Below are 16749 nucleotides of genomic sequence, written 5' to 3'. Positions count from 1 at the left end.
GCTGTGACTCTCTGCGTCCTCAGTGTCGCGAGGCGTTGACCACCCGGCAGAAGCTGATCGCTCAGGACTACAAGGTGAGCTACTCGCTGGCCAAAGCCTGCAAGTCGGACCTGAAGAAGTACCGCTGCACCGCCGACTCCAACATGCCCCGAGCTCGAGAGGCTCGGCTGTCCTACCTGCTGCTGTGTCTGGAGTCTGCCGTCCACAGAGGTGAGTGACTCCTCCTCCTCCTCCTCGTCGTGCGTGCTAATCTACATCCTGGACTAACACGCAGAGGCAGCTATTAACCGGATTATCTGTCAGTGACTCAGAACTTTCCAGTCAGTGATTTAGAGACACAGTGAGTCCTCCACCTGTCAGTCAGATAGAGAGGAGGCAAGACCGGAAATATTAAAAATACAGAGCTTTCTCCCTCATTCTGACAGGATGTAATAATTAAAGATATTTAAATTGCTTTAAGAGATTCTCAAATTCAACTTTTGCTTCTAAGTCATAATATCTCATGTGTGTATTTAAAGAACTGAGTGTTTATTCTGTGTGTGTGTGTGTGTTCCAGGTCGCGTGGTGAACGGCGAGTGTCAGGGCGAGATGATGGACTACAGGCGGATGCTGATGGAGGACTTCTCCCTGAGTCCAGAGATCGTGCTTCACTGTCGCAGCGAGATCGAGGGTCACTGCGCCGGGCTGCACCGCAAAGGCCGGACGCTGCACTGCCTGATGAGGGTCGGCCGCGGAGACATGGGCGCCATCGACACCAACTGTCAGAAAGCGGTGAGTCGGCCATTATCGGATTATACAGGAAGTGTGATTTGACATCGCTTGTGTTCGTGTTCCTGTCTTTACACCGTCTTGTTTTTCCCGTCCTCAGCTCCAGACTCTGATCCAGGAAGCCGACCCCGGAGCGGACTACCGCATCGACAGAGCCCTCAACGAGGCCTGTGAGTCTGTCATCCAGACCGCCTGCAAACACATCCGCAACGGGGACCCCATGTGAGTATCAACACAGACATGACTCTGTAGTGGAAGTCACTGCATTAAACACAGACATGACTCTGTAGTGGAAGTCACTGCATTATAAACAGACATGACTCTGTAGTGGAAGTCACTGCATTAAAAACAGACATGACTCTGTAGTGGAAGTCACTGCATTAAAAACAGACATGACTCTGTAGTGGAAGTCACTGCATTATAAACAGACAGGACTCTGTAGTGGAAGTCACTGCATTAAAAACAGACATGACTCTGTAGTGGAAGTCACTGCATTAAAAACAGACATGACTCTGCAGTGGAAGTCACTGCATTAAAAACAGACATGACTCTGTAGTGAAAGTCACTGCATTAAACACAGACATGACTCTGTAGTGGAAGTCACTGCATTAAACACAGACATGACTCTGTAGTGGAAGTCACTGCATTATAAACAGACATGACTCTGTAGTGGAAGTCACTGCATTAAAAACAGACATGACTCTGTAGTGAAAGTCACTGCATTAAACACAGACATGACTCTGTAGTGGAAGTCACTGCATTAAACACAGACATGACTCTGTAGTGGAAGTCACTGCATTAAAAACAGACATGACTCTGTAGTGGAAGTCACTGCATTAAAAACAGACATGACTCTGTAGTGGAAGTCACTGCATTAAAAACAGACATGACTCTGTAGTGGAAGTCACTGCATTAAAAACAGACATGACTCTGTAGTGGAAGTCACTGCATTAAACACAGACATGACTCTGTAGTGGAAGTCACTGCATTAAACACAGACATGACTCTGCAGTGGAAGTCACTGCATTAAACACAGACATGACTCTGTAGTGGAAGTCACTGCATTAAAAACAGACATGACTCTGTAGTGGAAGTCACTGCATTATAAACAGACATGACTCTGTAGTGGAAGTCACTGCATTAAAAACAGACATGACTCTGTAGTGGAAGTCACTGCATTAAACACAGACATGACACTGTAGTGGAAGTCACTGCATTAAACACAGACATGACTCTGTAGTGGAAGTCACTGCATTAAACACAGACATGACTCTGTAGTGGAAGTCACTGTATTAATTAGTGTGACGTGTGATCTCCTGCAGGATCCTGTCGTGTCTGATGGAGCATCTGTACACGGAGAAGATGGTGGAGGACTGCGAGCACAGACTGCTGGAGCTGCAGTATTTCATCGCCAGAGACTGGAAGTAGGTCCTCCTACCCCCCCTCCTTTGTGGATGAGACCTGTCCTGTGTTAAAGGTCCAGGTGATGTAACTCTCCTCGTGTTGCTCCTCAGGTTGGATCCCATCCTGTATAAGAAATGTCAGGGTGACGCCTCCCGGCTCTGCCACACTCACGGCTGGAACGAGACCAGCGAGATGATGCCGCCCGGAGCCATTTTCTCCTGCTTGTACCGCCACGCCTACCGGTCTGTGGAGCAGGGGCGGAGGGTGAGTGTCTATGACTCCTCTGACCCTGATTAACCCTAATCCACTACCCTAGTGGACTCTGTTGATATATAAATGTTCTCTTCAGGGTGTTTGTTGACATGCAGGTTTATTAAACTTCAGCTACACTGACTCTGAGTGTTCTTAGATCAGTCTGCAGGATCTTCATGTGTTCATGAACTGATGAATGTCATGTCCATGTCAGGCTGTGAGCATCCATGAAAAACACTCGGATTAAAAAGTAAAAAAGTAGAAGTCAAAATGTTCAAATTAAAATCTAAAAGGTGATTTAGCTCTGGACCCAGAATGTAAAAGAAGAAGCTTAAACTCTGTAATGGAGGCACCGCTGCTGGACATGACATTATTATGGAAGCCCAAAGTTTGAGACTTGGCCTTGATGGGAAAAACAGACCCAGATGATGAGTCATAAATATGAGATTAAAAATTCAATATAGAGATAAAAAATTTAAATTATGAGAGAAACTTCAAATATGAGACTGTAAGTCAATATAAGGAGGTAAAAAATCAAATTTATGAAAAAATAATTTTGATGTCTTATCTCATTATTTGCTGCCTTTTATTATAATTTTGACTTTTATTTCATATAAAAATGTTAAATCAGAGTTGTGACTTTTATCTCGTTATTTTGAATCTTTATCTTATAACTTGAATTTTTTTCATCTCAATTAAAAAATGTTATTTCATTATTTTGACATTTATCTTGTGATTGTATGCTTTGATCATAATTTTGACATTCTTATCTCATAATTTTGACATTTTTACCTCATAATTTTGACATTTTTACCTCATAATTTTGACATTTTTACCTCATAATTTTGACATTTTTACCTCATAATTTTGACATTCTTACCTCATAATTTTGACATTCTTACCTCATATTTTTGACATTTTTACCTCATAATTTTGACATTTTTACCTCATAATTTTGACATTCTTACCTCATATTTTTGACATTTTTACCTGATAATTTTGACATTTTTACCTGATAATTTTGACATTTTTACCTGATAATTTTGACATTTTTACCTCATAATTTTGACATTTTTACCTCATAATTTTGACATTTTTACCTCATAATTTTGAGATTAATATGTCTAAATTTTGACATTTTTACCTCATAATTTTAGCATTTTTACCTCCATAATTTTGACATTTTACCTCATAATTTTGACATTTTTACCTCATAATTTTGACATTTTACCTCATAATTCTGAAATTTTACCTCATAATTTTGACATTTTTACCTCCATAATTTTGACATTTTTATCTCATAATTTTGACATTTTACCTCATAATTTTGACATTTTTACCTCCATAATTTTGACATTTTACCTCATAATTTTGACATTTTTACCTCCATAATTTTGACATTCTTACCTCATATTTTTGACATTTTTACCTCATAATTTTGACATTTTACCTCATAATTTTGAAATTTTACCTCATAATTTTGACATTTTTACCTCCATAATTTTGACATTCTTACCTCATATTTTTGACATTTTTACCTCATAATTTTGACATTTTTACCTGATAATTTTGACATTTTTACCTGATAATTTTGACATTTATGTCTAAATTTTGACATTTTTACCTCATAATTTTGAGACTAATATGTCTAAATTTTGACATTTTTACCTCATAATTTTAGCATTTTTACCTCCATAATTTTGACATTTTACCTCATAATTTTGACATTTTTACCTCATAATTTTGAGATTAATATGTCTAAATTTTGACATTTTTACCTCATAATTTTGACATTTTACCTCATAATTTTGAAATTTTACCTCATAATTTTGACATTTTTACCTCCATAATTTTGACATTTTTATCTCATATTTTTGACATTTTACCTCATAATTTTGACATTTTTACCTCCATAATTTTGACATTTTTACCTCATAATTTTGACATTTTTACCTCCATAATTTTGACATTTTTACCTCATAATTTTGACATTTATATCTCTTTATTTTGAATTTTTTACCTCATAGTTTTCCAATTTCCTACCTCATAATTTTGACTATTTTACTTCATAATTGTGATATTTTATGTCATTATTTTGACATTTTCACCTCATTATTTTGTGGGTTTTTTCATCTAAATTTAATTGTTTTATCCCATAGTTTTGACATTGATCTCATTATTTTTAAATTAATTTTTTAAGTATGAAATTATATCTTATTATTTTAAATTTCAATCTCAAAACTTTAACTTTTACATCTCAAAATGTTGAAATTTTTTGCTCATCATTTTGACACCTGTAAGTTCTGAAACCTGAAATCTAAATGATATTTTTGGACATATGTTGGGTTTGATGGGATAATAAAAGCAGCAGTTCAGAATGAATGAGCCTGAGACTGACTCACTGACCCGAGGATATCCTTGTAGCTCCCTGTTGACTCGTCAGAGACCGTGGAGGTGACTGTGAGTACGTCCTGCAGCTGAACGCATGATGAAATCACAGAAACCTGACGTGGTTTAATCCTGTTCTGTAATTCTTGTTTTGTATCTGTGCATGTGGGGAGAAGATTTAAAGAGTAATTACTGAAGTGAAGAGAGTCGCTGTGATGTGAGGAATCAAATGATGGAATAATGGTGGATGATCAGCCGGAGCAAATTGAAGCTCTCCATGAAATCCTAAATCTACTCGTTCTGTCTGTCCTTAAAGCGACACTCCAACAGAACATGCTGTGTTTGTGAGTTTCAGCTGACTGGGGAGTGTCACTTTAAGGAGTGTGTTTTAAAAAGTTAAAGTGGGGCGTTTTTAGTTTCCTCCTCTGATCCTCTGTGGTCGTTCGCCTCCCTGCAGCTCTCCAGGGACTGTAAGGTGGAGGTGCAGAGGATTCTCCACCAGAGGGCGCTGGACGTGAAGCTGGAGCCTGAGCTGCAGAAACGCTGCATGACCGACCTGGGGAAGTGGTGCAGCGAGAAGACTGAGCCGGGCCAGGAGCTGGAGTGTCTGCAGGATCACCTGGAGGACCTGGTGTCTGGCTGCAGGGACGTGGTGGGGAACCTGACGGAGCTGGAGTCGGAGGTAACGCCACACCTGCTGCTGTAACAACGCGTGGACTCTACATGTGGAGGAGACCTCTGACCTCTCTGCTTTATTCTGTTCTCAGGACATTCAGATCGAGGCGCTGCTGATGAGAGCCTGTGAACCCGTCATCCAGGCGCACTGTCACGTGAGTCTGCACACACTTCAACATCTGCAGCTCTGATCTAAGATAAGACACAAACTAATCAGCTGTTCATGCAGGGTCTGCTTTATTACGATCATAAGAAGCATAAAGAGAGGATGTTTATGTTTTTAGAGAAGATTCTCTTCCTCTTGTCTTTATTTTCAGAGTCATGTATTTATTTATTGACAGATTCACTTGGTTTAGTCTCTGAAACATGTAGTCTCTGCACCTTTTCTGGTATTTATGAGAGTTAATTTCGACTTGCACATATCTTCAAGCATATACTGTAGTTTATTTCAACCTGCACAGCTTTCCATGTAATTATGCCGGCATCTTTCCCCCTCACTTATTCCTCTCTCTGTGTGTCTGTCTCTTTAAGGAGGTCGCTGATAATCAGATCGACACCGGAGATCTGATGGAGTGTTTGGTTCAGAACAAACATCAGAAGGAGATGAACGAGAAGTGTTCAGTGGGAGTGACACACTTTCAACTGGTGAGTGAAACAGACATGACTCTGCAGTGGAAGTCACTGCATTAAAAACAGACATGACTCTGTAGTGGAAGTCACTGCATTTAAAACAGACATGACTCTGTAGTGGAAGTCACTGCATTATAAACAGACGTGACTCTGTAGTGGAAGTCACTGCATTAAACACAGACATGACTCTGTAGTGGAAGTCACTGCATTATAAACAGACATGACTCTGTAGTGGAAGTCACTGCATTAAAAACAGACATGACTCTGTAGTGGAAGTCACTGCATTAAACACAGACATGACTCTGTAGTGGAAGTCACTGCATTTAAAACAGACATGACTCTGTAGTGGAAGTCACTGCATTAAACACAGACATGACTCTGTAGTGGAAGTCACTGCATTAAAAACAGACATGACTGTAGTGGAAGTCACTGCATTAAAAACAGACATGACTCTGTAGTGGAAGTCACTGCATTAAACATAGACATGACTCTGTAGTGGAAGTCACTGCATTAAACATAGACATGACTCTGTAGTGGAAGTCACTGCATTAAAAACAGACATGACTCTGTAGTAGAAGTCACTGCATTAAAAACAGACATGACTCTGTAGTGGAAGTCACTGTATTAAAACACAGACATGACTCTGTAGTGGAAGTCACTGCATTATAAACAGACATGACTGTAGTGGAAGTCACTGCATTAAAAACAGACATGACTCTGTAGTGGAAGTCACTGCATTAAACACAGACATGACTCTGTAGTGGAAGTCACTGCATTAAAAACAGACATGACTCTGTAGTGGAAGTCACTGCATTAAACACAGACATGACTCTGTAGTTGAAGTCACTGCATTAAAAACAGACATGACTCTGTAGTGGAAGTCACTGCATTATAAACAGACATGACTCTGTAGTGGAAGTCACTGCATTAAAAACAGACATGACTCTGTAGTGGAAGTCACTGCATTAGAAACAGACATGACTCTGTAGTGGAAGTCACTGCATTAAAAACAGACATGACTCTGTAGTGGAAGTCACTGCATTAAACACAGACATGACTCTGTAGTGGAAGTCACTGCATTAAACACAGACATGACTCTGTAGTGGAAGTCACTGCATTAAAAACAGACATGACTCTGTAGTGGAAGTCACTGCATTAAAAACAGACATGACTCTGTAGTGGAAGTCACTGCATTAAAAACAGACATGACTCTGTAGTGGAAGTCACTGCATTAAACACAGACATGACTCTGTAGTGGAAGTCACTGCATCACTGTAAATGTCCTCTCTCTCTCTCTCTTTCTGTCTCCAGATTCAGATCAAAGATTTCCGTTTCTCCTACAAGTTTAAGACGGCGTGTAAAGAGGACGTCCTGAAGCTTTGTCCCAACATCAAGAAGAAGTAAGTCGACACGTGACCACATGAAACACGCTCCTGTTTTTAATGGATCAGACTCTGTGTGTAACCTCTGGTCTCCCTCAGGGTGGACGTGGTGATCTGCCTCAGCACCACGGTGAGGAACGACACCCTGCAGGACGCCAAGGAGCAGAGAGTGTCCGTCAAGTGCCGCAAACAGCTGCGGGTGGAGGAGGTGGAGATGGTACGAAAGTCTCTCTCTTCTCAAACAGCAGATCAACAGAAACCTTACCTCTGAGTTTCTCCTCCCTCGTCTGTTTCTGTGTTTAAATCTCTGAATCCTTCTGCAGTCGGAGGACATCCGCCTGGAGCCCGAGCTGTACGACTCCTGCAAGCAGGACATCAACAGGCTGTGTCAGAACGTGGCGTACGGAAACGCTCAGGTCAGCAGGAAGACAACCCTCCAACCGTGCAGACGTAGAGCGCCTGGAAGGATCCGAACACGCTGAGTCATGCTCGTCTGTTTGTCCCTCTCTCTCTCTGCAGGTCACCGAGTGTCTGAAGGAGAACAAGAACCAGCTGACTCAGCGCTGCCACCAGAGGATCTTCAAGCTGCAGGAGGTGGAGATGGTGGATCCCGAACTGGACTACCAGCTGATGAGAGTCTGCAAACACATGATCAGGGTAGGCCGGCTGAACCAGCGTCATGTGGTCTTGATGATTGTATCAGGGTTTCAGGATTTAAACAGAGAGAGGTCTAGATCAGGGTGTGTGATGATACGTGACGTGTGTTTCAGCGTTTCTGCACGGAGTCGGAGGGAAAGAACATCCTTCAGTGTCTGAAGCAGAACAAGAACAGCGAACTGATGGATCCTAAATGTAAACAGATGATCACCAAGAGACAGATCACCCAGAACACAGGTACAAACACACACACACACACACACACACACACACACACCTCCTGTCTCCACACACACCAGCAGCTAAAGTGTGTATCTGTGTGTCCAGACTACAGGCTGAACCCGGTCCTGAGGAAGGCCTGTAAAGCGGACATCCCCAAGTTCTGTCAGCCCATCCTGAACAAGGCGACCCCGGACAGCGAGCTGGAGGGTCAGGTCATCTCCTGCCTCAAACTCAAATACGCCGACCAGGTCAGACACCCGGAGAACACAACACATCAGAGTTTAAAGAGGTCACACACACTAGTTCATGAGGAGTGTTTTATTTTAAAATGCACCTCTATTCTGGTATTTATGGTAGTTTGGTTCAACCTGCACAGCTCTTTAAGTATTTACTGTAATTACAGTCTTGCATTTCAACAGTGCAAGCTTCAAATTACAAAATGAGACACTTTTCTCAACTCAACTTTATTTATAAAGCACTTACAAACACCCACAGCTGAAAGAGTGCTGTACATAAACAGACAAACAACACAGGAATTAAAACAATACATAAAAACAAACTGAAACAGGAGCAGAGTCTCATGCAGGGCTGAAAGCCAAGGAATAAAAATGGGTTTTAAGATGAGTTTTAAAAATGGACAGTGAGGAGTCTAATGTGGAGGGGAAGCTCAGTCCATCATTTTGGAGCAGCAACAGAAAAAGCTTGATCCCCTCTGAGGTTCTGTTTGGACCTCGGTACCTCCAGGAGCAGCAGATCAGCTGACCTGAGGCACCGGGCAGGAGGGTAGAGGGGTGAAGGAGCTCAGAGAGGTAAGGCGGGGTCAGACCATTTAAAGATTTAAAGGTGACATATCATACAGAATGTTCTTTTTAATGGTTCTCTCCCTGAAATCTGTGTCCCTGTCTACAAACCCCCTGAAAAGTCAAAGACTCCATTCTGCCCCTGTTCTGATTTCTCCACCTTTCTGTAAATGTGTGCTGAAACCAGCCGTTTCAGTTTTCAGTGTTTTTCATACGTCACAACGCCATCCGGTCTGTAACAGGAAGTCAGAGCTCGGAGCTTGTTCAGCCCATAGACTGTATAAAATACAACTCAACCCCTCCTCCGTTTTTCATTCCCTGCACACATGTGTGCTAACAAGGAGCTTAGGAGGGAGGCATGCTAGTTGTAGGCTGTCTTGATAGAAGAAGAAGAAGGAGAAGAAGAAGAAGAAGAAGAAGAAGAAGAAGAAGAAGAAGAAGAAGAAGAAGAAGAAGAAGAAGAAGAAGAAGAAGAAGAAGAAGAAGAAGAAGAAGAAGAAGAAGAAGAAGAAGAAGAAGAAGAAGAAGAAGAAGAAGAAGAAGAAGATATACATACAATGCACACACATGAAGTGAACATGCACTTTGGGAGAGATGTCAGAGTGAGGATGCTGCCATCAACCAGCGCACCCCAAGCAGTTGGGGGTTCAGTGCCTTGCTCAAGGGCACCTCTCCAGCCACCAGTCCACTTGCCAAATTTCGTCCACACTGGGACTAGAACTGGCAACCCTTTGGTTCCCAAGTCGAGTCCCTATGGACTGAGCTACTGCCGCCCAATAAACACAAAGGTCGCTTTGACTCCCCACGTCTGCAGATTTGAAGATCTAGTGGATGATTTTTAGTTTTCATGGGAAAAGTGCTAGCGCTAGTTAGCATAGCCACATAGCTACATGTTGGTAGCTGTGTACCAAGACACACGTCGACATGCTGACAAATAAAACAACAAGAAACACTAAATCTGTGACCAATGGTTCAGAAAGGTCCTGCTGCAGGCGCCTCTCCGTCAGGATCAGATTCTGGATCAGATTCAGAGGGTTGAAGTAACGCGGGGCTGTGAGCAGCCGTGTATATTCAGCCAACATGTAAACATTAGATCAACGTGCTGGACGGCCGAGGCCACGCCCACTTCCTGAGGGGGCGTGGTCAGAGAGCTCATTCTCATTTAAAGGCACAGACACAGAAAACAGCCTGTTCTGAGCAGGGCTGAAAAAGAGGGGTTTACAGGCAGACCAGAATCTGATTTCAAAGTGTTTTTATGAGCAATAAACTTTAAAGACATGTTTTGGGGACCTCTTAGACCAATATATGTTGATGAAAAAAGAGCAGAATATGTCACCTTTAAAAACAAATAACAGAATCTTAAAGTGGACTCTGAAGTGCACAGGGAGCCAGTGGAGGGAGGCCAGGATCAGAGTAATGTGCTCCCTCTTACGTTCTCCAGTTATGAGGCGAGCAGCTGCATTTTGCACCAACTGGAGACGTGCAGGGAAGACTGACTGACTCCAATATAAAGTGTGTTACAGTAATCCAGCCCAGAAGTAATAAAGCATGGATTACTGTCTCAAAGTGCTGCTGAGCAAGAAAAGGCTTCACCTTCACCAGCTGGACTTCACCACAGAGCTAACTGATTTAAAATCACTGTCTTCCCACTTTTCTTGTATTAACAGTTATTTATTTAAACTATGCAATTCATATTTACTTGCACATCTTTTCTGGAATTCATTGTTGAACAAGAATTCTACCTGCAACTCTTCTCTGAACCTGCACATATTTTCTTGCATCTGCAGTTGTATTTTAACCTGTGTTGCCTTTAAGGACTTCACACTAGTGATACAAGAAGCCCAGACACCACACTGATGAATGCATTACTCTAAACCCTCACATCCAACCCTGCCTTACAATCATCCTCAGTCATCTCAGGAGGACTTCATCTTTCTGTTTCTGTGCTTGTGACAGCGTTTGTCTCCGGACTGCGAGGATCAGATCCGGGTCATCCTGCAGGAGTCTGCTCTGGACTACAGACTGGACCCTCAGCTGCAGCTTCACTGCACTCAGGAGGTGAACACACGTCTCCTTTCTTTCTTTAACACATTAAACTGCATGTGTACTTTAAATGATGTGGTTAAAGAGCGAGAGAGTGAAGGAGGGAGATTTCTTTACATAGTCTTTCTGCAGTGTGTCCTTCTGGCCAGCAGGGGGCAGCAGTGAGCTGTTGTTGGCTGAGGAGGAAACTGTTGAGACTTTATGGATAGTTGAAATGTGCAAGATATAAGATTATAAACAAAGCAAGGTTATAAAAACAATGTAAAGCTTCTCCTGAAATCTGAATATGTGTGTTTTCAGATTTCCACGCTGTGTCCTGAAGAAGCGGCGGCTCAGGAGCAGACTGGGCAGGTGGAGGAGTGTCTGAAGGTGAACCTGCTGAAGATCAAACAGGAGGGATGTAAGAAGGTAAACAGACCCGGTGCTGCCTTCACTGACCTCTGAGGGGAGAGGAAATCCCAGCATCATGATATCAGATCTGCACAGCCTCTGATAAATGTACATATTTCTCCTCCTCCTCCTCCTCTTCCTCCTCCCCCTCCTCCCTCTCCTCCTCCTCCTCTTCCTCCTCCCCCTCCTCCTCCTCTTCCTCCTCCTGCTCCTCCTCCTCCTCCTCCTCCTCCTCCTCCTCCTCCTCCTGCAGGAGGTGCTGAACATGCTGAAGGAGAGTAAAGCGGACATCTTCGTGGACCCCGTCCTCCACACGGCCTGCGCTCTGGACATCAAACACCAGTGTGCAGCCATCCCACCCGGCAGAGGGCGCCGTGAGTCCACAAACGAGCTCCAGCTCCAGATCACACACTTTCTAAATTCAATAAACATCATTTATGGAAGATTTCATGGCTACGTTTGAAGTCAGGTTCACGTGTGTCGTGTTGTCGTCCTCAGAGATGTCGTGCCTGATCGAGGCTCTGCAGGACAAACGTGTCCGTCTGCAGCCGGAGTGCAAGAAGAGACTCCAGGACCGCATCGACATGTGGAGCTACGCCGCCAAGGTACGCAGACCACACCTGGCAGAGACCACAAGTCCCCTCTTACAGACCGGACTCTGAGCTCATCTTAATCCACCATGAGCAGAGCACTTTGCAGCATTTAGCAAGTTACAGTGGCAAGGACAAACTTCCTTTAACAGGCAGAAACCTCCAGCAGGACCAGACTCATGTTAGACACACATCTGCTGAGACCGTGTTGGAGAGAGGGATAGAGGGAGATGAAGAGAGAGAGAGAGATGATAGTGGGGAGACGGATAGTAGTAGTTGTAGCAGCTGGAGTCTGGACCACGTCCACAGCAGCAGAGATCCAGAGGAACCTACGAGACAAGGGAGCTCAGGGACTCCAGAAAGGTCTAAGAAAAGAGAGAAGAGAGGGAGACCAGAAGAAAGAAAAAGAGGAGAAGAAATGGGGAAGGAATGGATAGAAGGAAAGGAGGGGATAAGGAGAAATAAAGGATGAAGAAACATGGAAAGAAGAAAGATGAAATGAAAGAAAGAAAGAAGTAAGGAAGGAAGAAAGGTAGAATAAAAGGAAGAATAAAAAAGAGAAAGGAATGAAAGAAAGAAAGAAGGAAGTAAGGAAGGTATGAAGGAAGGAAGGAAGGTAGAATAAAAGGAGGAATAAAAATGAGGAAGGAAAGAAAGAAAGGACAGAAAGAAGGAAGGAATGAAAGAAAGAAGGACTGAAATATGGAAGGAAGGAAAGGAAGGGAGGAAAGATGGAAGGAAGGAAAGGAAGGAAGGAAGGAAAGAAAGAAGGAAGGAATGAAATATGGAAGGAAGGAAAGGAAGGGAGGAAAGATGGAAGGAAGGTAAGGAAGGAATGAAAGAAGGAAGGAAGGAAAGAAAGAAGGAAGGAATGAAATATGGAAGGAAGGAAAGGAAGGGAGGAAAGATGGAAGGAAGGAAAGGAAAGGAGGAAAGATGGAAGGAAAGAAAGAATGATTAAAAGGAGGAATAAAAATGAGGAAGGAAAGGAAGGGAGGAAAGATGGAACGAAGGAAGGAAGAAATTAAAGGAAAAAGGAATGAATGAAAGAAAGAAAGAAAGAGGCTCTACCTCCCATACTACTTTAGAGACTGTAGGTACGCTGAGCAGGTCTGCATGTTGGACCGTAGTGGTCTAGAGGAGTAAGAGGACACTCTGAGTCTGGGTTCTGATCATTAAGAGCTTTGTAGTTCAGAAGAAGGATTTAGATTCTGGTCTAGGTTTTAGGGGGGGTCATGAGAGATGTGCTCCCTCTTCCTAGTTTCCTAGAACACACACGTTCAAACTCTCTCTGTCCCGTCTCGCCCGTCAGGTCGCCCCCGCTGAAGGCTTCTCAGACCTCGCCATGCAGGTGATGACGTCGCCGTCCAAGAACTACATCCTGACCGTGATCGGCGCCGGCGTGGCGCTGCTCTTCCTCATGGGGCTGCTCTGCGGCAGAATCACCAAACGCGTCACTCAGGAGCTGAAGGACAGGTAGACCCCGCCCACTCCGGGGGTCAGGACACGCCCACAGGAGAAACGACCACGGCCGAATTTCAAAACAAATCACCGGAAAGACATTACCCACAATCCTCCAGGAGAAAGTGGGCGTTATCAGTGACTCACCTGCTCCACCTGTACCAGAGCCCCGCCCACTTTTCTTCTTCTTCTTCTTCTTCTGTTTTCTTCTTCTTCTGCTCCTCCATCTTCAGACGCAGTGTTACTCCCCTCTCACGCCTCCTCTCTGTGTGGATTAAGGGGTGAGGAGAGGAGAGGAGACGAGGAGGGAAGGAGGGAAGGAGAGAAGGAGAGGAGCAGGGTTGTGAAGCCACGGAGGTCAAAGGTCAATATCCAGGGAGGCAGAGGAGGTGAACGAAACCATGATAAGTGTAAATGTGTAGAAATGGGGATTGGGAAATGCTCGTGTATAGAGCTGTTTAATGACTCCAGTATTTTAATGACTACAGAGAGTGTGTGTGTGTGTGAGAGAGTGTGTGTGTGTGTGTGTGTGAGAGAGTGTGTGTGAGAGAGTGTGTGTGATCTAAATTGTCTTTCTACCACCGTTTCTTGGTTGGTCGTTGAGGGTTCGTTTGACTCTGGATTTTTTGTTTTTTGTTGTCGTGTGTTAGTTTGATTTTATCGCCATGGGACTGCCAGGCGGGCGGTGCCAACCAGCCGCCCCTCTTCTCTCCACAAACACTCAAAAAGTTCCACGAGAACAGGGATGACTTTCTTTCTTTCTTTTAAATTCCCTCTCCTCTCATGCAGTCCGTTTATTTGAGAACAGTTCACAGTTTCCTCTTTTCCCAGCCCTGACACGTGCCATAAACGCACCACGCTGTGTGGCATCACTCGCCACCCTCCAGGGAGTTCTGTGTTTTTATTTCCGGCGCTGGTTGGTACTTTCTGAAGCTCAGAGACACAGAGAAGATTCTAGATGATTATAGAGATGTGAACATTTGTGTAAAGATGATACTGGAATCATTGCACAGCTTTCCTTCTTTTTTATATCTATAAATATATATATATTGTTTTGTCATAGCCTTATTTATTTGTTTACTAATGGTCAAAGTTTCTTTTTTTTTTCTATGATTTGAATGTTCTCTGGTTGCCTTTTTCTTCAGCGAGCGAGCGAGGGAGCGTCCCTCCGTCCTGCAGGAGGGAGGAGACGAGGGGGGAGGAGACGAGGAGGGAGGGAGGGTGTGAGAGTTCGGCTAACCAAATGTTGTTTTTTTTAGCCGTGAACGCCTCCGTGGTCGAAAAGACGTTTCAGACCAAAAGTGAAGACGGGAGAATGTTTGAAGCTCCGACAGCGAGACGTCGTAAAGATTGAGATCGCAGCAGAAACAGAAACAGTCCGACCGAACCTCCATCAAAAAAACCAGATATTCAAGAGTCGTTTCCTCCTCGTCTCAAACGAACACGACAAAACGGGAACTCAGAGTTGTTATAAATCGGCGTCATGATGTCGTTGTGTCGGCATCTTTTCAACCCGTCTGTTTCCAAGAAGAATGAAGCCTTAATAAGACGCATTTCAGTCGACTTTACTCGTACGATACAGTGAAACTGAGACTCTGCAGAGACACATATACAGCTGGAAAGAAGTCCTGGTTCTGATCCTAGCTAACGAGACCAGGAGCTGGTCCAGCCTCAGTCTTATCGTCGCAGCAAGGCGAACTCCTGCAGGAGAGCTTTTAAGAGTCGTTTCCTCGTCATCTCGCAGACGAACCCGACAAAACGTGAAACTGAGACTTGTTGTAAATCAACATCAGGATGCCGATGTGTCGGCATCTTATCGGCCCGTCTGTTTCCAACCATCACCAGAACATCTCGTCCTTCTTGCTTCAGTTAGACGCATTTCACCAACTTTTACTTGTATGATACAGTGAAACTGAGACTCAGTCGTGGTGCTGATCTAAGCTAGCTGGTTAGCCTCAGTTGTACCGTCAGAGAGAAGCAAACAGGAAGGAGAAACAAACGTGAACGACTCCGTGGTGAAAAGACGATTTCAGACCAAAAGACACGTTAACGATCTGTCCAAATAAACGAGCGTTTTAAGAGTCGGTCGTTTGCTCGTCGTCTAGTAGACGAACACGACAAAACGGGAACTCAGATTTGTTATAAATCGGCGTCATGATGTCGTTGTGTCGGCATCTTTTCAACCCGTCTGTTTCCAAGAAGAATGAAGCCTTAATCAGACGCATTTCAGTCGACTTTACTCGTACGATACAGTGAAACTGAGACTCTGCTGAGACACAAATACAGCTGGAAAGAAGTCCTGGTTCTGATCCTAGCTAACAAGACCAGGAGCTGGTCCAGCTTCAGTCTTACCGTCGCAGCAAGGCGAGCTCCTGCAGGAGAGCTTTTAAGAGTCGTTTCCTCGTCATCTCGCAGACGAACCCGACAAAACGTGAAACTGAGACTTGTTATAAATCAACATCAGGATGCCGATGTGTCGGCATCTTATCAGCCCGTCTGTTTCCAACAATCACCAGAACATCTCGTCCTTCAGTTAGACGCATTTCACCAACTTTTACTCGTTGGATACAGTGAAACTGAGACTCAGTCGTGGTGCTGATCTAAGCTAGCTGGTTAGCCTCAGTCGTACCGTCAGAGCGAAGCAAACAGGAAGGAGAAACAAACGTGAACGACTCCGTGGTGAAAAGACGATTTCAGACCAAAAGTCTCGTTAACGATCTGACCAAATAAACGAGCGTTTTAAGAGTCGGTCGTTTGCTCCTCGTCTCAAAGACGAACCCGACAAAACGTGAACTCAGAGTTGTTATAAATCGGCGTCATGATGTCGTTGTGTCGGCATCTTTTCAACCCGTCTGTTTCCAAGAAGAATGAAGCCTTAATAAGACGCATTTCAGTCGACTTTACTCGTACGATACAGTGAAACTGAGACTCTGCTGAGACGCATATATAGCTGGAAAGAAGTCCTGGTTCTGATCCTAGCTAACAAAACCAGGAGCTGGTCCAGCCTCAGTCTTATCGTTGCAGCAAGGCGAGCTCCTGCAGGAGAGCTTTTAAGAGTCGTTTCCTCGTCATCTCAAAGACGAACCC

At 43.8% G+C, this 16749-nt stretch overlaps 1 protein-coding gene across 1 annotated transcript in view; it reads left to right on the top strand.

Annotated features, from left to right (window-relative positions):
• Positions 1 to 14720, top strand: part of LOC117814082 (Golgi apparatus protein 1) — a 15431-nt gene extending 711 nt beyond the window's left edge. The window contains exons 2-20 of the mRNA XM_034685195.1: positions 24 to 210; positions 557 to 771; positions 869 to 990; positions 2091 to 2192; positions 2283 to 2436; positions 5270 to 5494; positions 5580 to 5642; positions 6019 to 6132; positions 7429 to 7517; positions 7599 to 7716; positions 7823 to 7915; positions 8019 to 8156; positions 8270 to 8393; positions 8484 to 8626; positions 11135 to 11236; positions 11522 to 11629; positions 11865 to 11985; positions 12110 to 12216; positions 13514 to 14720. Of these exons, the coding sequence (XP_034541086.1) occupies positions 24 to 210; positions 557 to 771; positions 869 to 990; positions 2091 to 2192; positions 2283 to 2436; positions 5270 to 5494; positions 5580 to 5642; positions 6019 to 6132; positions 7429 to 7517; positions 7599 to 7716; positions 7823 to 7915; positions 8019 to 8156; positions 8270 to 8393; positions 8484 to 8626; positions 11135 to 11236; positions 11522 to 11629; positions 11865 to 11985; positions 12110 to 12216; positions 13514 to 13681 (2493 nt within the window). The 3' untranslated portion in view covers positions 13682 to 14720. The remainder of the gene's footprint in view (positions 1 to 23; positions 211 to 556; positions 772 to 868; positions 991 to 2090; positions 2193 to 2282; positions 2437 to 5269; positions 5495 to 5579; positions 5643 to 6018; positions 6133 to 7428; positions 7518 to 7598; positions 7717 to 7822; positions 7916 to 8018; positions 8157 to 8269; positions 8394 to 8483; positions 8627 to 11134; positions 11237 to 11521; positions 11630 to 11864; positions 11986 to 12109; positions 12217 to 13513) is intronic.
• Positions 14721 to 16749: the final 2029 nt, after the last annotated feature.

Source organism: Notolabrus celidotus, chromosome 6, assembly GCF_009762535.1.
Source record: "Notolabrus celidotus isolate fNotCel1 chromosome 6, fNotCel1.pri, whole genome shotgun sequence".
Taxonomy (NCBI): Eukaryota; Metazoa; Chordata; class Actinopteri; order Labriformes; family Labridae; genus Notolabrus; species Notolabrus celidotus.
Note: the sequence above shows the minus strand (reverse complement) of the source record. Positions and strands in the feature narration are given on the sequence as shown.